Source organism: Gallinula chloropus, assembly GCF_964237585.1.
Source record: "Gallinula chloropus genome assembly, chromosome: 1".
In the NCBI taxonomy this organism is placed as follows: domain Eukaryota; kingdom Metazoa; phylum Chordata; class Aves; order Gruiformes; family Rallidae; genus Gallinula; species Gallinula chloropus.
The window spans coordinates 151506210-151533292 of NC_140085.1; the positions used below are offsets into that span (position 1 = coordinate 151506210).

Sequence of the window (27083 nt, forward strand, 5' to 3'; positions counted from 1 at the left end):
CCTGAATCATGTTGGGGGAGAAAAATACCACCATCAAAACCTTTGGTTGCTCTTTGGCAGCTAGGAGATTAGATGCTCTTCTCACAATCACTTTCTGCATGTTTTATTGCACAAACTATAGAGCAAAAGTGTAATCTAGAGATAGTGAAAACTTGAATAATTTTAGCTAGATCCACACCAAAACAGAATGAAGCAGAAGTAAGTATATATGTTCTTGTCTACATTCCTGTGGAACATTTAGAAGCAAGTGATAATCTCAGCAAGACCCTAAGATAAAGAAAGACCTCCATCTCTTTTCTTAAAATTAGAGGAGAGTTCCTCCTAATAGGGTTAGTTTACTGTTCTTACAAGTAGTGCTTCTCTTTCGGATTGACTGTGTTTTCATCACATCACTGCACAGTCAACAAGGCCAGAAATTGTATGACATGGAAACAAGGTGTAAGCCAAGTGCGAAACATCTTGTGGTATTTTCTGACTGAATAGAGAAATGAGTGCTCTATGGGATTGCAAAACTGAGGATTTCCAGAGATGGATTGGTATGATTGACACATGAACTCACTGACTGTTCTCATATGATTAAAACATTCCTCTGAAATGCATTTAGAAAAAAAAAAAAAAAGAAGGCAGTGGAGTGTGCATAATTCTGCAGAGCAGTTATGTAGTGGTTTTGAACTGAACACAATTTAAATGGAACCATTATCTTGCTCTTTTGCTATTCTTCAAACTCACAGTAAACTATTTTACATGAAAATTCTCCTCTCCACCCCCAATTCTAGAGCAGATTTTTTTCCTTAAATGCCTAAGCACTTCTGGAATATGTGTTTCCCGAACATATGTAACAGAAAGTAAAACACCTCTTACCGAAAAACAAACCTCCAATCAAACATCATTCAAGTTCTAAACATTCAAAGTTAGGTCATGCAGATTTACAAGCAACAGATAATTATCTCCTTTTGAATTCGCCCTATACACTGAATGAGATTTTGATCCTGTGGAGAAAACGACAAAGGTGTCCGAATAATCAAACAGTGCCTGTATCCCAATGCATTAGCACAAGAAAGAGAGTTAACATCGCAGCTGTAAATCCTGCGATTCCTATCTTTAAATTACAGTCACTTATTTTGCAACTTAATAATCCTTAGATGTTATTTTTTAGCCTCCCAGGTTGTGCTTCTCTCCTCTGTAAACTGGAGGTAGAGACAAGAGCACACTTTGGACAGTGCTAACAGTTGTCCCTTGCCTGTTGTGAAGCATGAATCGAGTTGGAGGAGCTCTGAGCCCTACACAGCCTGCCACAGCCCCTGAGCCTACCAGAAGCTGGTAGGAAGCACCTGTTTAACCTGCAGAGAGGAGGGAACTCTTTTTGCAGGGCCAGGCTGATCACAGGGAGTGATTGAGGAGACCAGGCTCCACTGTGCAAATAATACTGCTGTCTGGTGAGGGGAGTGAAAATGGCTATCATCTTCAGCTTCATTAAGTTTACAATTTTCAGACCTGAGCTCTATCAAACATTGCAAGAAACTACATGCTGTTACCTGTTCAAGTTTGGCTGTAGGGTTCACCGTGACATTTTCAGATGCACTGTCTTGAGATTGTTGCTTACATAAACCTTTAGCTGCATCCTTAAACATGGTGTCCTTCTCCAGCAAACTGTCTTGCTTGGCAATCGGTAAAGCCAGGGGATTGCTACAAAGAGAATCAATAAAGCAATTAGACTCCTCCTGAAGATGTCAGACAAACAAAGGATTGCCAAATGTGGGTGGCACGAACACAAAACGAAGACACAATTCAGGGCTGAGACACGAGTTCCTGGACCAAGTACAAAACAGAAACAGGGGAGAAATAAACTGTTCACATAGGTTGGTGTGTTCTGAAAGACTCAGGGCAAAACACTTTGATTTCAAATTCACCTTTATGCATATATTTTCTGAAGCAGAACTGAGCAAGCCACAGAGAATATGCATGAGTCTGCTTTTGACAGCGCTAGGCTGGCAAATCAATAGCCCATTTGGAAACTGAATTTAAAATACACAATTTACCTACACAATACTCTTTTGAAAAATAATATATTTTAAAAATAATTCAATAATACATATATTCCTGTTATAGTTAAAAATAAATTCCACTACTTTTTAGCTTACTTTTAGTCAGACAATGTCTAAGATGTATTTTATGACCAAACGCTGCTTTGAATTTGTGATATGCTATGGCAAACAGCAGACTTTGAGATTATTGCAACCATACACAATTCTTTTTTAAATAGTCTTTTGCTATTGTCCAAAACTGTTCAGATTTCTTCGGTCTGGATTATTTTTAAGATTTAATCACAGAAAAAAGGGACATATTTAAAGAAAAGCATAAGCCAAATTATTTTAAATACTAAAAACCAAAGCACTGCCACTTTAACTTTCTGATTAATATCTTTGTCAGCAATGTGGACGGTGGGACTGAGTGCACCTTCAGCAAGTTTGCCAATAACATCAAGCTGTGCGGTCGGTCAACACGCTCCCTTGTCCAGAGGGACAGGCTTGAGAGATGGACCCATGTAAACTTCATGAAGTTCAACAAGACCAAGTGCAAATGGGTTGGGGCAATCCCAAGTACAACTACAGGCTATGCAGAGAATGGAGAGGAGAAAGACTTGGGAGTGTTGATTGATGAAGTGCTCAGCAAGAGCCAGCAATGTGCACTGACTGTATCAGAAAGCCAACTGTATCCTGGGCTGCATCAGAACAGCTGACCAGCAGGCTGAGGGAGGTGATTCTGTCCCTCTGCTCTGCTTTCATGAGACCCCACCTGCAGTACTGCATCCAGCTCTGGGGTCCCCAGTACAAGAAAGACATGGAGCTGTTGAAGCAAGTCCAGTGGAGTGACACAAAAATTTCAAGTGGGCTGCAGTATCTTTCCTATGAAGACAGGCCAAGAGCTGGACTTCTTCAGCCTGGAGAAGGCTCTGGGGAGACCTTATTGCAACCTTCTAGTACCTGAAGGGGACCTACAGGAAAGCTGGCTGTTTACAAGGACATGGAGTGATAGGACAAGGGGTAGTGGCCTTAGGTTGAAGGAGATTGATTTAGATAAGAAATTAGGAAGAAATTCTTTCCTGTGAGGGGGGGTGAGGCCTTGGCACAGGCTGCCCCCTCCCTGGCAGTATTCAGGGACAGGTTGGATGGGGCTTTGGGCAACCTGGGCTAGTGGAGGGTATCTCTGCCCATGGCAGGGGGGTTGAAAGTAGATGATCTTTAGGGTCCCTTCCAACTCAAACCTTTCCATGATTCATGGGATATTTCTTTTAAATTGTGAAGGTCCAAGATTTTTTTGAATCTTACCTGTTTAATCTTATTACTTTTTTTTTAACTACACAATACACGTTAAAAGCACTTCTTAAAATTAATCTGTAAACTCCCTGAAAATACACTTTCCAGTTGTCACAAAAGAGAGGAATAGATTACAAATCACAGCAAAGTGTGAGTGAAAAAAAGTGCCTACTGTTTTTCAGAGATATATTTTGCCCTTAAGAGGAGAATAATAACATGGCTTAACAGGCATGTTCCATGTATTGATGTACAGGAGAGCAACCTATAATTTATGTGCATTCGTGACATATTAATAGGAATTTGTGATGGAAATGTTGACATACAATTCATGTAACAAAAATGTGAATGATTGCAAGAAAGAAAAAACTGTTTAAATTACTCTTATAGTTCAATATGACTCAGCTTTAAGAAGCCACTGTAAAAAATAAACCAAACTGAAATAAAATGTTTGCAGAAAACAGTGACTTTAAAAAATACATATTTCTATTAACATTTGTATTTATTTCTATTAGTCACAAAATGAAGATAAGCAATACCATTGAAAATGGAACTACATGAGAGCACAAAGGAAGATTTTATGTTAATATAGGCAAGTGGATTAGCATGAACTGTCTTCTTTTATGAAAAATAATGGATAATTAATAGATAATTAACCACAATGGGAGACTTAAGCCAAAATAATGTTGCATAATAGACAGGAAGGAGAGTTATCTAGGGTAATCTTATTTGCACAAGGTAGGCCTGTTGCTACCGGCATACCTAACCACGAAAAAATCCTGCATGTTATATGAAGGAATAGTAATTTTCATTTTTTTTATGTACAAACCATCTTATATGGAATTAATCTGAAGCTTTTTGTTGCTTTGTGGGTTTTTTTTTAGATAAAATGTAATGGTTTTCTACAGGTTGCCATCCTCCAGTTTCTACGAAAAAATTAATGCTACAAAAAAATGGGAACCATAGGCAATTCTGTGATCCTCCACACAATTTTTATGCCAGTTCACACCCATAAACTGCATAATGAAACTGAAATTTCAGCCTAAAAAGCTTTTTAAAGTTATAGAACAGAAACGTCAGAATGGATTAAACAGACAAGTGTTTGAAACCACTAGAATAATTGAAATCCAAGTTGCTGCCGAGATGATAAAATGGAAATGCTCTGTAAAAAAAAAAAGGTCATAATTTTTCTGCTTTGTTGTTGTGAACATATCCATGTGTATTTTATTTCACAGTCTTCTGCTGATTTTGAAATACGTCCAATACCATAATTAATATTTACTTCCTTATACAAGTGTCAGAAAACATATAATGGCATTAGTTTTGCATTTGAGCATAAGCTCCTAATTTTTTTGTATTTATTACTGCCTAGATGACTGCATTCTCTGTGTGTTTAGGGACCATTTCATGAAGAACATTTTTACAAGCACATGTACTACTGAAGTGCAGTGGTGTTCACTGCAGCCATACCTGAAATATAAAGTCACCTTTAAACAGATACAGCCAAATTTAATTTCCTGAACTCTAAGTTATTGCTATTAGTGTATTCTGGGGTGGGTATTTTTGCCACTGCAGTAACAGTATTTCTTCTGATTTTAGAAATAAAACTGGCAAAAACTTTCCAGCACAGGCCATAGGTTTGCTGCATTGCTCAACCTTCAAAAGACATCATGGCACTATTAAAATTCTTCCTTTAGTTAATTTCCTTGATCAACCTTCAAAGAAGCTCACATTGGTAATAGAAAGGACAGACAAATGTTGATTATATCACAATGTGGTCTCCAACATGAAGGCACCTCCCTATTTGCTGGCCTCTACTGCTACCCATTTTCATGGGTCAGGTTCCACCATTTTATTCAAAACAGCAAGAAATGCTTAGATAAGGTGGCAATACATTAATTAATGGTACACCACAAGCACATTTGTAAATGCCTTATAATGAGATACTGTTAAAATATATATAATGTAATGAGTAAAGTGCATTTCCTGCAAATGACTCTACTGGGGATAAGCTGTGAGGTTTTGGTAGCAAAGGGGCTGCAGGGAAGTCTCTGGGAAGAGGCCATATGCTGCTTGTGCCAGTTTCAGCCAGTTTCTGCCAGTTTCAGCCAGCTCTGCCTTGGACCCACCGCAGGACACAGTTCAGCCTCTTGGCCAAGCTGGTGGCACCTCTGTGAAAACATATTTAAGAAAGGACAGAAAATGCCACAGGGAGAGAGGAAGACAAAACAAAATGACCAAGAAACAGAGGAGGGACCGCTAAGGTCTGAGGAGTAGGAGGCGCTCCACAGCAGAGCAGACACCACCACCTCCTGAAATGACTTCAGTTATGTCTCTCTGCCACTGCCTCCCGTTTGCTCTTTTCCTGTGTGGCACACAGAGGAGCCACAATGGTGCAGGGACACCCCTGGAAGGTCTGCAGCCTGTGGACAGGTTAACACCAGAGCAGGTGTTTCCCTGAAGGCACTGTGGCCTTGGAGGAGCTATGCTGGAGCAGGTAACTCCTGAAGGCACTGCAGCTTGTGGAGGACCCATGCCAAAGCACAGGAGAAGAGCAAGAAGGAAGGAGTGGCAACTCCTGAAGGCACTGCAGCTTGTGGAGGACCCATGCCAAAGCACAGGAGAAGAGCAAGAAGGAAGGAGTGGCAGAGACAAATAACTGCAATCCTGCCCTGTTTAACTCTGAATCCCTCACTGAAGGGATTAAGTGTAATTTGCAGCAATAACAAGGGGGAAGAGAAGAGGTACCTGGAGTAAAGCTGAGCATTAGAAAGGAGGAAAAGGGTTTTCCCTAAGTGCATAAAACTTTGTTTCCTTTCTTACTTCCCTTTTTAAGTGGTATAAATCCAACTATAAGTTTGTAACTTGTGTCATTTTATCTGTGATTGCACATATTATTTTTACTTTCAGGACATGTTCCTGCTTCTTTCACGAGCAATGGTAGTTTCACTATACTATTCCCATCCACCTTAATAAAAAGATGTATTAACCTCTAATAATTCTGAAAAGGCAACTCCAGATAATTTTACTGGCAGTTATAACAATGTCTATATTTGTAGAATTAAGGCTGCACAAAAGAGTTGAGAGATACAAAAGATGATTCAGTAGATTTCCAATATGAAAGATTTCCTTGACCCATCAAATTGCACAGAATCACAAAATCACAGAATGGTTGAGGTTGGAAGGGACTTGTAGAGGGCATCTTGTGAACCCCCCTGCTTAAGGAGGGACATATACTGCTGGTTGCCCAGGACCTTTTCCAGATGGGTTTTAAGTATCTCCGTGGACATACAGACAGATTTCACAGACTGACAAATATGGTTCAAATGATAATATAAAATCAGTTCATCACTCTTAACAACAGAAACACTTACAGTTTATTGGAAATTGTGGGCAGATCATGGATAATCTCTTCATATGGCTCTTCTTGAGATAAAGTAGAAACAGCTACAGGGTCTTTCATTTTTTCGTCCCAAACAGCTTCTGCCTTCAGAAGCATTTCCTCAATAAACTCAGAAGCTGCAACATCTAAGACATTGGAACACCCAAATATCAGACAAAGAAAACTGCAGAAAAGCTCCTTTCAGTTTGAATCTCTAGAGCATATTAAGGTTATGCATCTGGTTAGAAAACATGAAAAGAGTTGTTCAGATATCGATCATAAAATATTACTTGAAATTACTGAGAAAACAAAGGCAAAGTAAAATCAGCATGGAATTAAGTTTGCTATTTGCAAAACCTCAAAACCATTCTCACTGTGTGGTGAGCTGAAGTATTATTCAATAATTCACTGGACTTCGGGAAAAGCAACACAACTGTTTCCAACTCTGTATTCTAATGAAAACATGCACTGAAATCCTTTCAAACCTTTTATGTTTCTACAAACTATATTTATATGTCTTGCACATATATAAGTGCTGAAATGTGTTGTATCTGCAGACCAGAAATATAGTTAGCTCAACTGTGTTAAATACATACTACACTAGCTTCATTGTTAGATGATCTTGGTTTGGTCCATTGCCCTTTATACAGATGCAAACTGGCATCTATGTAACCACAAACAATTTTCACTGTGAGTGTATTTGTAGGTGGCACATTATTTGAAGCATAAGATATCTTAATTCATAAAGCAAAAGATGTTCTCCTCATAACCTGTTAGAAATACTCAATTTTCTGCATAACAATGTTCCTTCTTCATTTTATCCTAGGCATAGAGGGTTGAACAACTGCATGTTTCTTCTCCCCAATACTGCTATCTAGCATCACTGCATTAACCCTGCTTTCGTCACTGGGTTAGACCAGTTGATCTGAAGTCCACTCCAACCTAATAAACTCTAGAATTCTGCTACCTCTAGAGCAAATGCTTCAGCTCACTGTTGCTATCTGATCTAAGATGGGGCTACCTCCTGTAGGAAACAGCAGGCGTTACACTTGAAAATTGGATGGTTAATTTTTTCTTTCAGTCAACAGCCAAAGAGGTTCCAGTTCAGCTAAGACAGAGAAAGGAACTCAGTACGAAGTCACTGAAGGAGTGTAAATGTAGCTACTACCAAGGCACTAACTTACAATGGAGAAATGTAACTAAAAATAAACAGTGGAAAAAATTGCTATCATTTGATACGGCATACCATGTGATCATGATTAGCATTTCTGAACAATGCATGAAAAAAAGATATATGCACATGTGTATGTGTATATAACTCTAAACACTATATAAACGATATGCAGACACACACGTATGTATGCCTCTGTGTGTGTAAAAGAAAGAAAGAAAACTAGTGTCACAGTAACTAATACATGCATAATATACATGGCTTTTCACCTACCTGAAGGTTTTTCATTATTGCAGTTAAGAAGATTGGGATTTGCCCAGTGCATCAAAAGCAGCTTCACAAGGCTGGTCTAAAATGGGTGAAAACAGAGGAATTTGAAATGGCAGAAGTTGGACAGGAGCAGTATACGTGTCATTCAGTTTATTCATTCCTTCCTGCAGCAGCTGCAATCGTATGATAAACCACAGGCAGGACCTCCACCATACCACCTTCTGCAGCTACTACGCACATTGGTGTAACTCCCAAAAGGCAGAATAAAACACAGTTCTCATACAACTTTAGTGCACCCTCAGCATAACTGCACCCTCAAAGTCTCCCTCCAGCCTTATGCATGTAAACACATCCCCACCAGTAGAGAAAAAAAAAATTAACCCTCCATCACCACCTGTCATGACTTAGATCACAGATATTTCTTTATGGCCGACTGAGTCAACAAATGTGAACTATCACTGACAAAAGGATCTGACTCACGGCCATCATGGAAGTAAATCTGTTCTCTGTCAGTAGTAGAAATTGGCACATTTATCTGATATTTACCAAATCCATTTAATGTGTTAGTAATGGTAGCAATTATAGTACAATACAGGGTAGGGTATTGGATAATGAAAAAGTTTAAAACAAATTTTTCAATTCCTGCAAGAACACTGCAAGCAACTGTTTTTAGTGAGATCTTCTCTCGCCGCACCGAGGTCTCCAGAGAGAGTTCTCCATCAAAAGCTGTAGTGATGTCTACCCTGCTAAATTGGTTGGTCAGAAAGGAGTAAGAAACTGCATGAGTAGCAAAAGATACATTTACAATGTGAATATAGAGCTCAACTGAAAGAGAGTGGTTTGCACTTTTGGATATACGCTAAACCAAACAGAATTTGTAATATATATTTAACCAACAGGGGAGGCCAAGATGAGCACAGGAGGGAAATAAGATGTCCAGAAAAGAAAGGATTCTTCAGAGCAGAAGGACTACAGAAAAATGAGACCCGAATTGGATGGCAGCCAAGGAAAAGCAATTTGGCATAAAAACAAGCAATAAATAAATAAATAGATAGATAAATATATACATATTTAAAAAGCTAAAAAGGAATGATAGCATTGCAATAAAAATAATAAAATTCAGTATGGATTCAGTACACCGGCAGCAACTTACTACAAAATACCATGGTAAGTAGGAATCACTTAAACACAATACCAGTCCCTTCTCCCCGCCCCACCCTCCCACCCCCAATTTCTAATCCCAGAAAACCAGAAAAATACTGTTGCAAATTTCTACAAAATTATCTTGCTCTCCTCAGCTTTCTAATGCTGGTTTTGAAATCCGGCTATAGCAGCAAAAAAATTCAGCAAACTGTGAAAGCAAGGAAGAAGCCATAACAAGTTTATTTCCAAATCCAATTAACCCTGCTTTCAACTGAGAACCCTCAACACATATATCTCTGAGGGTTTTTATTAGGAAAAAATGAAGTGTTCGTAGTCATTGAGCTGACTAAATCAGCAGCAGTTGCATAATCTCATTAGCAGCCCTTCTGAAAAGTGGTAGTGGCCCTGTCAAGGGGTTGGTTGGTTCGTATGTACGCATGCAGGTATGTACTTTCAGTTTAGTAAAAAACCACAGCTTTTTGGGTTAGCAAAGTTCTGGCTTTATGCCACAAGGAGTCCCTTCCATGCTGCAAGGTCAACGCTTCCTGCTGCCAAAGAAATGATTCCTGTGACAAAACCTTGATGCACATCACCAAGACTAAGGTATTCAGGTCACTACTAATTTCAATTACCTGCTTTTGGACATGCAAAGCAGTCTGAAATTTAACCACTTACAATTATATTTTAGAAGGAGTGTTTTAAAATCCAGTTGCCAGATCTTCAGAACTGTGCCTAACAGTAGAAATCTTTGTAGAATAATTGCAGAGAAATACCACTATAAAAAGGTATTTCAGTTGCAGAGTTACTAATACAAAATCGATGTGACTGTGTTGAGGAAAACTGCAGTATCTAATGAAGTAATCAAATGGCAATATATATTTTGATTCTTCCTTCCCGGAGTTGTGTCTGACAATTTCATACAAATGAAAAAGCCAAGAGCTTTTTCACCAAGCCAGAAACTGCTTTCCCTCATTTTCAAAGGCCTTCACAGACCCACTCACTCGGTGTTCACACTCCAGTTACCACTTCACATCAGTCTGTGATACATGTTTCAAATACATATTTCTGTGCTTTTTCTAGGCTGCACCTTACACAAGTAAGGATGCCTTCAAAGTATCCCCAAAGCTTTACTGTCACCTTCCATTACAGGCTGTTCTGATGCGATGCGTCCCAAACAGAAAAAGAGGCAAGGGGCCATCATTCAAGTGCATTGAAAGATGGCTCAATATTTGGGCCCAGAGGACGGTGTTCAGTGGCAAGAAGTCTAGGTGGAGGACAGTAACTAGGGGTGTACCCCAGGGGTCAGTATTCGGTCCAATTCCGTTCAATGTTTTCATTAATGATCTGGATGAAGGGGCAGAGAGCACCCTTAGCAAGTTTCCAGATGCCACCAGACTGGGAGAAGTGGCTGAAATGCCAGAGGATTGTGCTGCAATCCAGGGGGACTTTGACAGACTGGAGAAATGGGATGAGGAAGCCATGTGAAGTTCAGCACAGAGAAGTACAAATTTCTGCAACTGGGGAAGAGTCACTCCAGGTACTAGTACATGCTGGGGGCTGCCTGGCTGGAAAGGAGCTTTACAGTAAAGGACCTGGGGCTTCTGGTAAACACCAAATTGAATATGAGCCAGCAATGCACCTTGGCCAGCGTGTCAGGAGAGGTGATCCTTCCCCACTAAGTGCTGGTCAGGCCACCCCTGGTGCACCATGCCCAGTCCTGGGCTCCTTGGTACAAGAGAGACATGGATACGGTGCAGTGTCCAGCAAAAGGCCACTAAGGTGGTTAAGAGACTGGAGCACCTCACCCATGAGGAAAAGGTGGGAGAGCTGGGACTGTTCAGCCTGGAGAAGAGCTGTCTCAGGGGAAATCTCAGCCATGCATGGAAATACCTAAAGAGAAGGCACAAAAAGGACTGAGCCATGCTCTTTTCAGTGGTGCCCAGTGACACGACCAGAGGCAATGTCCACAAACTGAAACACAGGAGGTTCTGTCTGAACATCAGGAAACACTTTTTCACTGGGCATGTGACCGAGCACTGGCACAGGTTGCCCAAGGAGGTTTTGAAATCTCCAAACCTGGAGCATGGTCCCAGGCTGCCTGCTCTGGGCAGTCCCAATTGACGAGGGAAGCTGGACTAGATGGCCTCCAGAAATCTCTTCCAACTTCAGAGATTCATGGATTCTGCTGTTTACATAGCCAAGACTATATAAAAAGGTTTTCTGTGTATGTAAAAACTCTGAGGTTATTAAGCAAGACAGAATGCATGATCAGATATGCAGACAGACCACCACCATAGTTACACTGAAATAGCTATGAGGGGTCTTTTTTCCAAAACAGCAAGTGGAGAAATAAAAAAGTAGCCTGCCAACAGTGAATCTGAGCATTAGTCCTCAGAGGAAACATTACAAAGAAATGAAGTGCAATTCACTTCATTTACTTAATGGGAGTAACACTTCTGATCTTAGGAGTGAGAACATCATGCACAGATGAACAGAGAAAATACTGACTGGACATGGGAGCACTGGAGCTGAACTGTTCTTTAAACTTAATGAAACAAGGAGTGCAACACTGAAAATAAGACACTATAAAGGAATAAAAGGCAACAGAAATAAATTTACCACAATAGGCACATTGTAAGGCCTTTAGATACAATTTTGCCCTGTCAAAAAAGTGTCACAGATTAAATGCTAGCTAAAAATGTCCAACTCTCAGTTTCATAAACCAGGAGTTTAGGAGTACCAGCGCTGGCCAGCTGACAGAGTGCAAGGCATGTTGCCACAGAGAAGTGACTGCAGTGACAGGGTAAGAAATATGGGGTATGAAGGAGAAAGGGAGTTTCTTCAGGAATCCACACACTTGAGGCTACAAAAGCAGCTCCAAAGTGCTCTCAAGATACATTAGTTTTACTGTTAGTGAATTAGCTATGGAGCAGAACTAGTGCTGCTAAAAAGTGTCTTCCTCTCCTCTATGGTCAGAGCTTTTCCTCTGAAGCAATGCACAGGACATTAGATCTGTGCCAGCAACAGCGAAGGATAAGCTGCCAGCTCTGGCTGAGCTTTGAACTCCTGAGTTATTATCCAAGTCCCAGTGCCACTACCTCAGATCATTTATTCCCTTTACCATTGCAGAGATATCTGCTTAAGTTGCAAATTCATAAGGCTGGAGGCTTTATGCAAATGCCCTGATGTCTACTTTGCACATGAATGAATATGTATCATCCAATTTGCATGTACCCCCAACAGTAAATTTGCTCAGTTCCTCACTTTTCTCTGTCAAAACCAACATTTTTCTCCACTTCTCTCTTTCTGTTTCAAAATTGCACATTTCCTACTATCTTCAGTGACCTGGTTCATATTTTGTTCACACCCCCAAAGAATTTCTTATTCTTCAGGCCTTTTTTTCTCTGTTTTCTGTACTTGAGAATTCCAGCTCCTTACACGTACTCCCCCAACTTTTATTGGTGCTCTTATCCCTTTTTTGGGGGAATCCTGTATTTCTTTTCTGTCTTGACATCCAGTCCTCAGTTCTCTTTGACTAAGGCCTCCCTACTCTCTTCCTGAAATTTCTTTCCACGTGCTGTCACTTTTCATGTTCCCACTCCATTTTCTGCGGATATGGTCCCCAGCATGCTCTCATCCAATGAGACAAAGCCCTGTCATAGGAAACTAATGGACCAACAATGTTAGATCAAAATCAGTATTATTTCAGACCATCAATTTCACACCACTGTGTGAAACACAGTATTATTTTAATACCTAAGGTGTATATTCACTAAAACAAACAAACAAAACCCCTAGGCAGAACGTATGAAATACCACTGCTTACATCATTATTATCAGTGGTTTTCACCTCTTAGTAAGACAGCCTACATCTGCACTCATAGAGTGTGAGAAAAACATTGCTTGACCCTCCAATGTTTCTATGATTTGAAGACGTTTTATCAGGTAGAAGATGAATTCCATGGACTGAGAATATTCCTATTGTCATCTGTTTGGAAAATCGTTAAAATTCAAGTTTCAAACCTTAGGAAAAAAAAAAAAAAGACAAACCACCAGGCAGTATATGCTTACAAGACAGTTTCTAGATTATAATGAATATCAAAGAGCCCACTTTTGATAGTATGATCGATTAAATGTTAGCAGTGTCAGTGGCTCTGTTTAAACATCCACTTGGGTCTTTAAAAGATTTGCAATAAGAAAACATAAATCAGGGAAGTAGTTTCAATTTTTATTATTACTATTATTAACATTACTAAGCTTCTGTGACAGAAGTGCTGTAGCTTCATGCTAACCATATATTCAGCAGATGGAATAAATTAAATAATTGAGTAAAAAACTGTTTAGAGTAACACTGGAGACATGTATTTAACTAATGGAACGGGAATCATGGACTGGTTTGGGTTGAAAGGGACCTCAAAGACCACCTAGTCCCAACCCCCTGACATGGGCAGGGACACCCTCCACTAGCCCAGGTTGCCCAAAGCCCCATCCAACCTGGCCTTGAACACTTCCCAAGTAGCACTTCATCTAAGCATCAAGAACATCAAGAAGCAAAGTGCAGGTTAGGGACCTGTATTCATGTTAATTTACCAGGGAGTGAAACAAATAAAAGCAAATGCCAAGACAGACACCCCCAGCATTTGAGAGTAAGGTAATTATTAAAGTATTAGAATTACTGTAAATTGAGCTTTGAAGCTCATATATTTGTTATCCATTACATAATAGTATGTTTTTGAAGACTGAGTCTCCCTTAAAGCGTATGTAAACCCTTAAGTAAGAGCAATATCATTTAGAATTTTAATTGCATTTGCTCTGCAATTGCAAATCTGACCCATAGTACAGATCTACAAACAGGAAATGATGTCTGAAACTCATTACAGATCCCCCTTAATACAATATGAATGAGGAAGTTATTCTTCTATATTTGAGTGCAGAAAAATAGGGACCATAACCACCTGTGGTCAGCAAAGTGGAACAGATTAGAAAAAGTAGGTTGCAGGAATGAGACTAGCAGCAGGGTAGGAAGAGCAGAGGAGGGAAAATAGAACAGAGCATGGATAAAATGCTGGACTTTGGAACTAACAGCATGAGATAAATGAAGTGAAAGGGAAGAAGTAAGATGTGGCAGAGAGCCAGGTTGTAGGTAGAGAGAGACTAAGTAGAAAAAGAAAATGAATGAAAAAAGTGACATGGTGAGGAGAAAACACTGAGATTGAACAAGGGAGATTGGGACTGTGAGCAAGTGGGGAAAAGGGATAACAGAAGGGTAGGAAGGCTGGCATGAAGCCAAAGCAAAGACAAAGCTTGGATGAGAACCAGGGAGAGGAGGAGGGGCAGAAACTGGCTGTGCAAGGGAGTTAGGATTGGGATAAAATGTGTATGGAAAGGACATGAAGCCAGGCAAATGAATGGAACAATAAAGCAAGATTAAAGGCAACACTGGAACGAGCCTGAAGCAATGGGACAAATAAGGTTACGTGTAGGAGAAAGGAACTATAAAGACTGTGTCTGTTTATACACAGAGCTTGGAATGGAACCCAGGTTCCCCCAAGTGTCACCACTACCTTTCAGCAGTCAGCATGTTTATAATATGTGGCCTAAACATGCTTTTTAAACCTCTGGAATAGAGCAAGTAAAGAAGGATAACCTAAAGTTGTATTCATCTGTGTAAGCAAGTGACAAAGGTCACTTAAAAGTTTTTATTTTAACTTCAGCAGTCTTCACTTCAAGACTAATAACCTACATTTCTATTTTTCAGCCCACCAGGAAATCAGACAGAGAAAAAAACTAAAATAAAACAGGGGAAAACATTGTGCCATCTTGTGATTAAATATGCTTACAATTTAGGTTTCTGTATTTTATATATTAAATCTGGCACTTCTCAGAGTTTGTGCCTGTACAGTCTTATCAGATGACATTTTCATATATGCCTCATATATTAGAGACAGTTACTATTGCTGGTATTTGAAGGAAAATGAAATTTATATTGAATACTAAAATTCTGCAATAACCAAATAAGAATACAGAGCAGTCTGCACATAACTCAGCTTTAAAAACTTGCTTGTAAACACTGAGAATTCTATAGTAACTTTGTAATTTGAGTTCATCCTTGGTCCGTATAGGAAGTACAAACTTGTAACTTTATTCTCTTACCATTCGTTATTGTGGAATCTAGCTTTTTTGCCTTAGTGTTCTGTACCCACCATTAGCATTTGAATAATTTATAGAAACCTTCTGAATATATTGACAGTGAAAGATATCACAGGCAAAAATCCCAAAATGATGTCTCTGTTTGAGGAATCTGAAGGGAATGTGCTGCTCTTATACCTGAGTGCTACCATGCATGCCAAAGATGAAAAAAAAACCCCACTAAAGAGAGTGAGATTTGTCTGGAGACATTCTCTAGAGGCATTTCTGACCATAACTGAAAAATTCCTACTGGTTGACAGGGAAAATATGTATTCCCCAAGTGACTATATTCTTTTTGAAATACCTAACAAGTGCCCGCTTCTTTAGGCTCTTCTCATTGAAAACATTTGTGGAATGTGTTTGCAGAAATCCAGAAACTGCATTCAAAGGAACTGCTATGGCAATGATCAAACCTCAGTGAGATTAAATATAATTTCCTACAGTGAGTTCAGATATCCTATTTACACTGAAACATATTCTAAGGATGGATTTTTTTTTTCTTTATATTAGAGGTCAACATGCACATAAGGGAAAGAAAATGAAACTGCACTTCATAGTTGAGTCAACTAATGTGTTTTGGAAACGATAAGCAAATTTGATCACATAGTAAGGTGGTGTACTCTCTCACAGCTTTCAGCAAGAAGCACAAAGTCCCTTCTATGATAGGAAAGAAATGCTGTGTTTGGATGAACTAATTAGACAGAGGGATAAGGTTCAGTCCAAGCAAACATGCCAACCAAATGTACATCGAGGGAGAATATACTTACAGAATGGCAATTTCACACATCCATTTTGAAAATTATACAGGATGTTTATAACATAAGAAACAAGTTAGGCATTTGGGCTCCCTAAACAGTATTTATTTATTCAGGATATTTCCAGTTTATTGATGGGAAGAAATCCTTGCTAGTGCATGAGTTACTCTTGGAGAGGTACAGTCAGCTGTTCAGTGCTTCCCTTATCCTTTTTTCTGACATCATGAAACTGTTAAACCTCAAAGCCAGAGGCTAAATCTGTCTCACTAAGTAAGAGAGTGCAATGGAGCAAGCTTAAGTATCCCTTATAATCCACACTGCTTAACTGTTAGCTCTGTCCCTGACTCTGCTTTGGACATCTCCAAACAGCTCTCTACAACCAAGACTAATCTCCTATAGAGGAAACCAGCTCTAAACAATATGAATGTGAGCCAGTCTGTTGCCTGGCTTAATCCCTAGCCTTCTTTTATTTAGCAATTTAACAGTTTAGAAATAGGCAGCATCCCCCAAGGATGAAATTTTGGGAGAGGTGGTGTTTAACCTACTGGGGAGCCAGCTCTGACCTGCATGCCTCAGATAGCTGGTTTGAAAGGTGACATTTCTGTGATAAACAACAAAAACAACCAGCTTGTGCCTGGGAATTGAGCCAAAGTACCCAAGGCAAATGTCAGAGCTGCAGCCTATTCCCACCACGGGGAGGGTAAGTGTGTGCTCTTCTGATCACAGCAGCCTGGAAGATGTCCAGCAGGGACAGCACTACCAATGCCAGATTACTAGCTGCTCACAAAGTGATTGCTGTGCTAAATTCAAATTAGTGGCCCAGACTCAGAAATAGCAAGTCGCCCTTCCACGGTCGGTATCAGTGCCAGCACAGGCAGTGTGGTGCCCAAGTGATGATGTGTGCTCCGTTCCTGTGTGCACGGGCAGCAGACACAGATACACCAGCACTCCCCACGCTGCACGTGAATTAACTCATTGCCATCTATAGCAGTATTAAGAGCACGTATTTCCAAAAGGCCCCATTAAAATTACACAGGCAACCCTGACATATTCTAATTTCTGAAGGCTTGTTTTGCTGACCTTGTAATCTTATTTTGAAGAGTTTTCTATATGCCACTGATGCAGCTATGTGTGTGTGTCAAAAAGGTTATTATAGTACATCATTTTGTTCAGGTAAGATTATTAAGGTAAGCCACTCTGACAGTAATACCTCAATAATATCAATTTTTAGTATAATGTTAGAAACTCAATGTGCATTAAAAATAAAAATTTGCTTTTAGCCCTAATAGTTACAGGGGTGAAAATGACAACAGTCCTAGTAGCTCAGAATAATTTTGCTTTAAAATATTTTTATTTTTTAATGCTATTACCATTATTTTTCAATGTTTGAAGCTGGTAATATTTCAAATAATAGTCTGTCGCACTCATTGGTAACCGCAAAGCCGAGCCTCATCTTACAGAGAGACTGACCTTCAGGCAGTAGCCTCATTTGGTCTGTTCAGTACTCAGTAGCCATATCATGTACATAACCCTCAAACTTGCTAGTAATAGCCTGTAATCCCGTGCAAGAAAGATGTTCTATTCAGGATCTGCAAACTCTGGCACTAATAGGGCAATTCATTTACCATTCACCCATGTTCTTGTTCAATATTTGGACTAACACTGTTCTAGTAAATTTTAGATGGCAAATTCGTGCAAGACAGCTTTTTTTACAAATATATGTGAAGACAGTTACAGATTATTGTTCTTAACATCAGATAATACATACTGGCACTTAAAACTCTTAACTATTCCCTATATGGAAACAATGCAACAACCTACTGCTATGTTTTGGGTTTTATAAGATAGGAATTGTTTAAAATGTTTTAATTTAATCATGTCTTAACTTAAGGCTATTCCCATTCAGCCATAGTACTTTTTCCCTCAACTAGTAACAGTGTTTATATTTGTGTGTATCTGATTACTTCAGACTGAACTGTAAATATGATATGCACATAAAATCATACCAAGGCTGAAAGATTATCAACATAATGCTGAAATTATCATAAGAAAGAAATTTTAAAAATACATCCATAGATAAAAGATATTCCCTGATAACTAATCAACCCTCTTATAATGGTATTTATATTTACTTGTTTCTTACAAATAGAACCCATATGAAAGCCCTATTTGTCTTCTAAATAAGGACAGTAAATTATTTGTAATGATAATAAGGTTTCTCCAAATTGTATTATTCATAAAGGGGAAGATATTTGCTCTGTATTTTGTTAATTTTCACAGAATCACAGACTGTTTTGGTTTGGAAGTCTATCTAGCTCCATCCCCCTGCCATGGGCAGGGACACCCTCCATTACACCAGACTGCCCAAAGCCCCATCCAACCTGGCCTTCAACACTGCCAGGGAGGGGGGCAGCCACAGCTTCTCCGGGCAGCCTGTGCCAGGGCCTCAACACCCTCCCAGGGAAGAATTTCTCCCTAAATTTTATTGAGGAAGAATGCAATGCTACTGCATTTGTCTTGCTACATTTGTACAGTGACCAGCACAACTGGTTGATGGCTTCAAAACTCCTGGAATAGTAAGTACCGCTGCCATCATCACCTCGGTCATAAAGGGAGACACAGTTCAACAAAAGAGCCAACAAATAGGGCCATTTCACAAAACAGGAATCTCAGCTCTTCCAAAGGAAAGACTTTTTCCATTATTCACATTCAATTATAAACTTTACATATTTAGGTTTGTTTCAAAAAGAAAAATACCTAACTTCATGACATCAAAGGTATTTGAAGTCATGCAGGGCTAGTGTTGCAAACATGCAGGTGCTACACACATAGCTAACCAAAGAAGAGTTCTTCCCTAGTCCTTTCAAGCCAGTCCCTTTCAGAATTAAGATACTCTGACTATGGAATTCATGGTCCAGCAGATGTCCGTGATGATTTTTTTTTTATTATAAAATAAAAAGAAAAAAATCAGAGTCCTGTTTAGGATCAACAACAATTTATTGCCATTCTGAGTTGTGTTTGAAAGCGTGGTTGATGGCGATAGAAACAGGCATTATGAGATGGCAAAGCACCAACAAAACAGGGGAAAGTCTTCACAGCTACAATTCATAGCATTTTCCAACTATTACACCTACATCCACAGTATCAGGAAGGATACCCCTGCCATCAGCAGGAATCTAAACAGAAGCAAGCAATTTGTTTTCAGAGCAACACTGGGAAGCTCAGTCTTGTTTCCACAAGCAGAGGAGGTCCAGCCCCTGGGCAAAGATAGGAAGGGATGAGTTGTCCAGGAGCTGCAGCAGAGACTCGGCAGGGGAAAAGGCAGGAAAGTGGGAGGCTTTGCTAGGATGCAAAGATATTTTTGGAAGGTACTTGTGGGTAAGTAGTGATTTGTGAGTAATGAGGTGGGTCACTGGGAGCTGTGGGGAGCTCTCCTGAAGCGGTCAGACAAAGGAACACTGATCCTATTCTGGGGGAGGGAGGATGAAGAACAAGTGAAAAGGTGGGATATTAAGAGGCTCATGTTTAGGTATGGCCTCCTAACCCCAAACCCAGGGCATCCTTTGACAACTCAGCAACTGGGAAGCTTTGCAGCTACCAAGTTAAGTGGATCCTGGTCATTCATTCGCAGAGATATACACAAGAAAAAAAAATTAGCTAACAGTAAGAGTTTGACATTATAATATAACAAAATAATAGAAAAAAGTGCTTATTTTGGCTCCCTTTCGAAGTTCAATGCAAATTAATTTTTTTATGGAGATAAATTGCTGTTGATGGTGGATTTATTTTAATGAGCTGTCTGGGGTTGATAGCATCAGTTTTTCTACTCAAACGATCTCTGTCATTTGAGATGCTACCTAAAGTACAGAAATGTGTAAGCTTTTCCAATTAAAACCAGAATAGTGGCCCTCATTTGAAAGTATTTGCTACAGAAGACTACCACAAAGAAGAGAGAAGCAGGTGAAAAAACCATGCTTTACCTGTCCGTACTTTGCAGCTAAATGTAAGGGTGTCCAGTACTGATTATCCACTACATTGAGATCAGCCCCATGATCCAGTATCAGAGATGCAACGCTCTTGTATCCATTAGCACAGGCCACGTGCAGCTGCGAAATAAAAAGTATTTTATTTAATAACTTAAATAACTAAAAGAAAAAAAAAAAAACAAGACATGTTACTGTGTATCTTGGCTGCCCCAGAGACCTAACTGGCTAAAGCATGGCAAATACAAAATACACACACAGTAAAAACATACTAGAAAACAATACTGCAGAATCCTTTTTCAGCATTTATAAACAAAACCAGCCAAAATGTAAGAATGACAACTTACTGATGCCTGTTTTAAAAACTTAGTCTTGCTCGATTCTTTCCATATGATTTCAAGCAAACATCCTTTCAAACACGCTCACAAAGCCCAGGTAGATTCACACGTTTCAGCAGAGCTTAACTATCTAGTGGACCAGACCTATCTTACCTTTCTGGCAGTTCAAATATCCCAGATGTAAGCTGACACTGTTTTACTCCAAAATTCATTTTTTAACCCATATTCAAACTAAGGACATTTGAGTTTGCTGCACAAAATCAGTCACAAGAAATACTTTTTCAATTTTGAGGCACAGAGGTTTTCTTTCTTTTACTGGCACTGCCTTCCTGGATACTTCATCACTTTGAGTGATATTTGTTTTAATAATTCTAGTTGATTGTATCAGCAAACTTCATTTCAGAGCCAAAGTGGAACAGAGAGAGTGGGGAAAACCCAGTAACAGAACGACAGCAACTCAGGTCAGTAGAAACCTTGGCAGGGGGGATCTCACAGCGCAACCTCCTCCTAGCTGTGTTTGCATGCAGCTTGTCATTTGGAGGAGCAAATGCAGTGGGAGTGATAAGGTACTGAAAACTGTAGTGGAACGAGGGGGAATGAGGAAACTCAAAAATACCTTTGTTAAAGGCCGATCTGAGAAACTGGGCATTGACTTCTGCAATATTTAAGGCTCTATATGTGTGTATTGGCAATTGATTCCACTATAAATGGTATGTAAAGAATGAGATTGAAAATAGATTGTAATTTGTATTCAATTAATATAAATAGCAAGTAAATATAAAAGCAGTATAAAATTACTATAATACCAAGCATGACTTGTCAAGTGAGAAAGGGACAAAGCAATCATAGGGAAAACCATAGCAGGGCAATACAAATTCTTTACTCTGGTCATAATCAAGAGGAAAATGCAATAAAGAATCCTACATCAGGGAAAAATTATCATGTTTATTTATGTTTTGGTGGAAATGGTTTCATTAGCCTGGCAAATAGCCCTGTTGAGGCACATACTTCACATGACCAGACTGATCCAGGTTGCAGTTTAGTGATGTTTATTTTCTCATGGTTTCCTGCTATGACTTCAAACATGCCCTCCCCTTTTAGGACAAAAAGGGGAAAAACACATTTTGAAATTTGCATCATATAATTGCTCAGGGAGCCAATTCTAATGATGGTCAGTCAGAACAGTCCTCAGGAAGACGGCAGAAATGGAGAACTGAGATTACAAGTGGCAGCCTGCATCCCCAAACTACATCCCCCGCACGCAACTACATTTATTTTTTTCCCTTGAAGCAATGTTAGCTGAAAAGACCCTTTTTCTGAGGACTGAAATGGGTGGCTAATGGCAAGGAAAAGGTCTCCAACAGATCTGTTACAACAGCTGTCTAGCTCCAAAGTCACTATAAGCATAGGAGGCACCAAAGACAGAGTCCAGTATATTATTTGCCCTATTTGCTTTTTCTGGTTCATCTGCACCTGCAGTGCATAAAGTTTTCTCTATAATATGCTTGATGCAGAGGGATGAAACATGTTACAGATCATAAAAAATCTTGCACTTGAAAGGGACCAGAATACCCCTGCCCTAGGGGCAGAACACCAATTCTCTATGCTATAAATGCTCTAATTTCGAATGTACAAACACCTCAAAATTTTCCCATAATTTGACATAGCATCAGCTTTTCTTCTGTTTTAACAGGAGAAATTACATTTTCTATTCAGACATCAATTTGACAAGTGCTACTTTAAAGTAGTTTAAAAGCTCACAGGACACAGGAACCATTTTAGGACTGAAATCTTTCAAAAAATTATTACAGTAGAATTTAGCAGTAACCTTAATTTTTCCACATATCATTCTGTGTCCGTATTGCATGCACACATACATATGTGCTATAAAACGATAAGAATGTGTGATTTTATATAGTTATGGTGACAGTTTTTTGCCTGATTCATCTTAACCTACACATGCACTTAAGAATATTCTATCAAGATATCCTGGTTTCAGCTAGGATAGAGTTAATTTCTTTCTAGCAGCCAGTGGAATGCTTTTGTAGTGGAGTTTGGGAGTTAGGGTGAGAGCAGTGCTAGCAACACGCAGATGGTTTAGTTGTTGCTGAGCAGTCAAGGACTTTTCAGTTGTTCATATTTCCCTGCCAATGAGAAGGTGGGAGGGAGGGATACTCAGGGAGCTGAGAGGGGACACGGCCAGGACAGGTGACTGGAACTGGCCAAAAAGGGCATTCCATGCCAATTGCAGCATCCTCAGCATAAAGGAGGGCTGTTGGGGGAAGAGGCACTCAGCTCCAGGACATACTGTTTTTGGGAACAGTCCAACTTCAGGACAGCTCGGAGCTGTACACCCCGAGTTGTGCAGTTTGGTGAGAAAATGCATTGTGTATCACCAGTTTAATATATTTTGCTGTAAAGTCCTGTTATTATTATTATATATATCTCTCTGCTATCCCAGTACACTATCCTTAATCCAGCCTGAAAGGTTTGGGGTTTTTTTTTTTGTTTTCTTTCCCTCCCTTCCCCCAATTCGCTCCTTACTCCCGCTTGGAGAGCAAGCGACTGCATGGTGCCCAGCTCTCAGCTGGGGCAAAAACAACAACTCAGGAGAAAACACATCTCATTTACTACTTACAACTGAGGTATTTGTTGTTTTCTCTCTACAGATAGATGCAAACCAACGAACAACTATTCCCAGAACCCTCTGGTACAGGCACAGTTATCACAGACTGGCTGACTCCAGGCCCATGAATAGAGACAGAGCAGCCTCACAAATTCTGGGTTTCCCACCAGTTTGTCAGACAAAAGTTTCACATAATAGAAATCTCAAACAAAGCCAAAGTGATCCGCTCTGTAGCTCCTTGTTGCAACACTATGAAAGAAGTTCAAAAACTCAAAGTTCAACACAAAAACTGTTCATGCAAAAAATGTTGCCTTTGTCAACTTCTCACCAAGCAAACAACAAAAAAACAAACTACCTACAGTGCTCTTCTCATAGTATTTACAGTGATGTTAAACACATTTCAGATATTCATTTCAACTGTTCCCACTAACTAAAGAAAAGGATTTATACAGTGCTGGTTAGACACATTCCTAATTCAATTTAACTGAGCCAGTTCAGACCAAAGTAGCAATAGGAGTAAAGTACAGTAGAAACAACTTTGCATTTAACTGTGATTTGTCAGCTTGGCTTAAACACATCAGAAAAACAGAAGTAAAATTGATGCTATTATGAATTAAACAAAAGGTTACGTAGTTTCTTCACATCCCTCTTCTGCTTCCCTCCTGTTTTTAACTACAATTAACTGCCCTGGGTTGGCCTTCTGTATAGCCAAAACCAATGGCTGGATTCAACAACCCCAGACATGAAGCTGCTCCCTTTTTCAGTTACAGTTTAAACAATCCACAGATATTAAAATACAGAATTAAAAAGCAATGATTCCATGTATTAATTTAATATCATGCAATGTAATTCAGTACAAATGCAGAAATAATAGTAGTTGCAATAGAAATAACAAATATGTGTCTTTCTAACTATTTTTGTACAGTATTTGTATAAAAACACAAAATATTTTTTATAAGTTACTTGATATCTTAATGCTGCTGCTGACCATTTACTGATTGACAATGATGCTGAAAATTGTCTATGCAAAGCATAGAGCATTCCACAGACATGTTATCAAGGGGAAATTACATTAATTTTTAAATTATTTTATTGCATTAATTTTAAAATTATTTGACAGGTGAAGAAGTAGTAGTGGAAAAAACAAAGGGATAGAAGATGTATAACCAGAAACACATATAATGAGGCTCACTGACTACAAACATGCGAATTTGGAAGAAGGAATACGTATCCACTGATACAGAGGATGCTTCATTACACTAAATCGAGATGGGATAGCTTCATAAAAGTGTTTTAGCCTGGCTCAGCTAGAAGTTACGAGCCTAAAACAGAATTGCTGAGAGAATTTTCAGGCTCTCTCTTACACAGAGTGTCAGAGACCACAAGTATCTGCTTCAGTTCTAAGGTAGTGGCAGTGATTTTCTTTTTTTTTTTGGCTATAAATTTTTGTGTTGCATATTCAGTGTCTAAGAGCAAGCAAGCTGTCATTAAGCATAGCTGTTACACTGGCTTATTTTAAAATCTGTGCTATGCGTGGCATTGACATCTATTTTCATAAGGCCAGATGAGAACTGGAATCTTGTATTACCTCATTTTACTTCTCAGAGAGTTGCCTTGCAAACATGCTCATCAGCAAACAGTTGCAACACATGCATATTCAAAGGCTGATGATTACAAATTCGCACTCACCAGGGTAACTCCTTCTTCATTCTTTTGATTCACACTTCCTCCACTTGCTATGAGCTGTCGGACATCTGTAAGCATTGTTACAGGTCTCTGTATCTTCATTTGGCGCAATGAATTCAGCTCCACACCTGGAAAAAAGAGAAGGCTTAAACCTTCTGCTATTTTTTTCATCAACAAAGAACAGACATATGACTTTGTGTTCTGAGTTTGTAAAAGCTTAACCAACATTTAATTAGACTAGAATGTATATTTAGGGAACATGCTTACTTCCTTACATTTACCAATAAGTTGACTCATATCTTTACTTATCAGTCACTAGACAGATGATTTAATGTCAGTTGGCAATATCAAATAAATGGGCCTGATCCCCTGCTGACTGCCAGGAGCAGTCATAGGTAAAGCAGTTAATTCCACTGGGAATGGGAAAATAGCTGTGAATGGGAAAAGAACTAAACACTCTAAGGAAGCCATTCAAATTTTTGGGTCTTATTTATCAAAAAATCTTTTGGGCTGTGTTCTTTCATCCCTGTGTATACATCACAGTGCCCAGACCAGTCCCTCAAATCTCTCAGCTCAACCATCTGAGAGACTGTGAAGGGAAACAAATTACATTAAAACTCAACACTTCTTTATCTGCCTGGGTTATTTTTAACTGGGGTTAGTTCTTCAGCTGAGCATAGACCACTGCAAGGTCCCATTAACCAAGAGAGAATGCAGTATGGAGGCAGGAAAATATGGGAGGGGATGAAAGGAATGAAGGCCCCAGGATTGCTTGTGTCAGCATCGCTACTGAAAGAAACAGTTGTCAAAGTACAGCTTTAAAAGGAAGATAAGCAAGGAAGTCTCTAACCAAAAGAAAGCATGGCCTTCACTCTGAAGAGATTTAAAATTAGCAGCAGGGGGTACGACAAAATTGTTGAGTGGTTTAATTAGCAACTGGCTGTGGCTTGGCTGGAATATTTAACCAAAATTCAGAGCTTGATTCCTCTGCTCCTAGCTTTGCATGGTCACTTCCATCTGAGTATAAAAATTCTTCCTCTCTGGACTGTCCATGACTTAAAAAAACATGAATAACTTCTTGGTTCACTTCCACATTTGTCAGTGAACTAAAAAGTGACAAATAATAAATTAATTTAATGAATATGCATTTAACTTAAAAATTTTTGCTTTAGTAATTAACTTCATATTTTATCTTCAACAATTACTGTTTTTTACATTACAAAAACAGTTGAACATGTTTCAGAGCAAAAGAGTAAGCCCCTTAGTCTTAATCTACCCTGGAACTTGTATAAATGCACATTGTTCAGAAAAGAATCCCACTCATTTTCTTTCTCTAACGTGCTACTGAACACACCACTTTATGTTCTGAATTTTATATGTCTGCAGCACTTCTAAGACTTTCAGCTTCAAGGGGAAATGTTCGGAATGTGAACACTGTCTTGCTGGACACCTTCACTTACTCCTATATCTTCATTCCTGTCACCTAAATGAAACTAAATGACACCAAGTGTAAGACACAAACATAAACTTCATCTGGAGCAAATCTGACGGGGTTTATATCTGGAATAAAGCCTGTGATCTTTCACACTAATGCAATTCAGACATACACACACACGCGCGCGCGATATTGATTGCTTAAAGTAGATCACTCCTGAAAACGTACCAACATCCTATTGCCTGACAGCTGCTAGATTGGAACACGATGCAGATTTCATAGGATACTCTGAGTATCTCCTAACAACCAGAACTGAAGTTTTTACACCTGCATCACATTTCACAGTAATGACTTAAAACTATATGATGACATTTACAGGTTACTGATACCACATGGCATCAATTAAATCTCTTCCCATCCTGTTGTTGCCTATTTCCTGCTTTTTGCCACAGTAAACTGGTTCTTTAACTTTCTGTGCCAGGGACAGAATTTGCTCAAATACCTAAGTTATAATTTCCAAAGACAAGGCTGAGGGGGGGATCTTGTCAATGATTATAAATACTTGATGTGTGGGTGCCAGGAGGATGGGGTCAATCTCTTTTCAGTGATGCCCAGTGACAGGACAAGAGGCAGTGGGCAGGGAAGTTGGACTATATGATCTCCAGAGGTCCCTTACAGCCCCTGCCCTTCTGTGATTCTGTAAAATCACTATGTGATGCAAAGGGCTATACACATTCAAAAATAGGTATCATTTGCAGCAGTGACTTCAGTCTTTACAGACATTACATAGA

At 39.3% G+C, this 27083-nt stretch overlaps 1 protein-coding gene across 1 annotated transcript in view; it reads right to left on the reverse strand.

Annotated features, from left to right (window-relative positions):
• Nucleotides 1–27083, reverse strand: part of MYO16 (myosin XVI) — a gene marked incomplete at both ends in the record, with an annotated part of 300019 nt that overhangs the window by 184911 nt on the left and 88025 nt on the right. Inside the window, 5 exon segments of the mRNA XM_084276764.1 lie at nucleotides 1536–1686; nucleotides 6689–6842; nucleotides 8141–8216; nucleotides 20205–20330; nucleotides 24861–24985. Of these exon segments, the coding sequence (XP_084132890.1) occupies nucleotides 1536–1686; nucleotides 6689–6842; nucleotides 8141–8216; nucleotides 20205–20330; nucleotides 24861–24985 (632 nt within the window).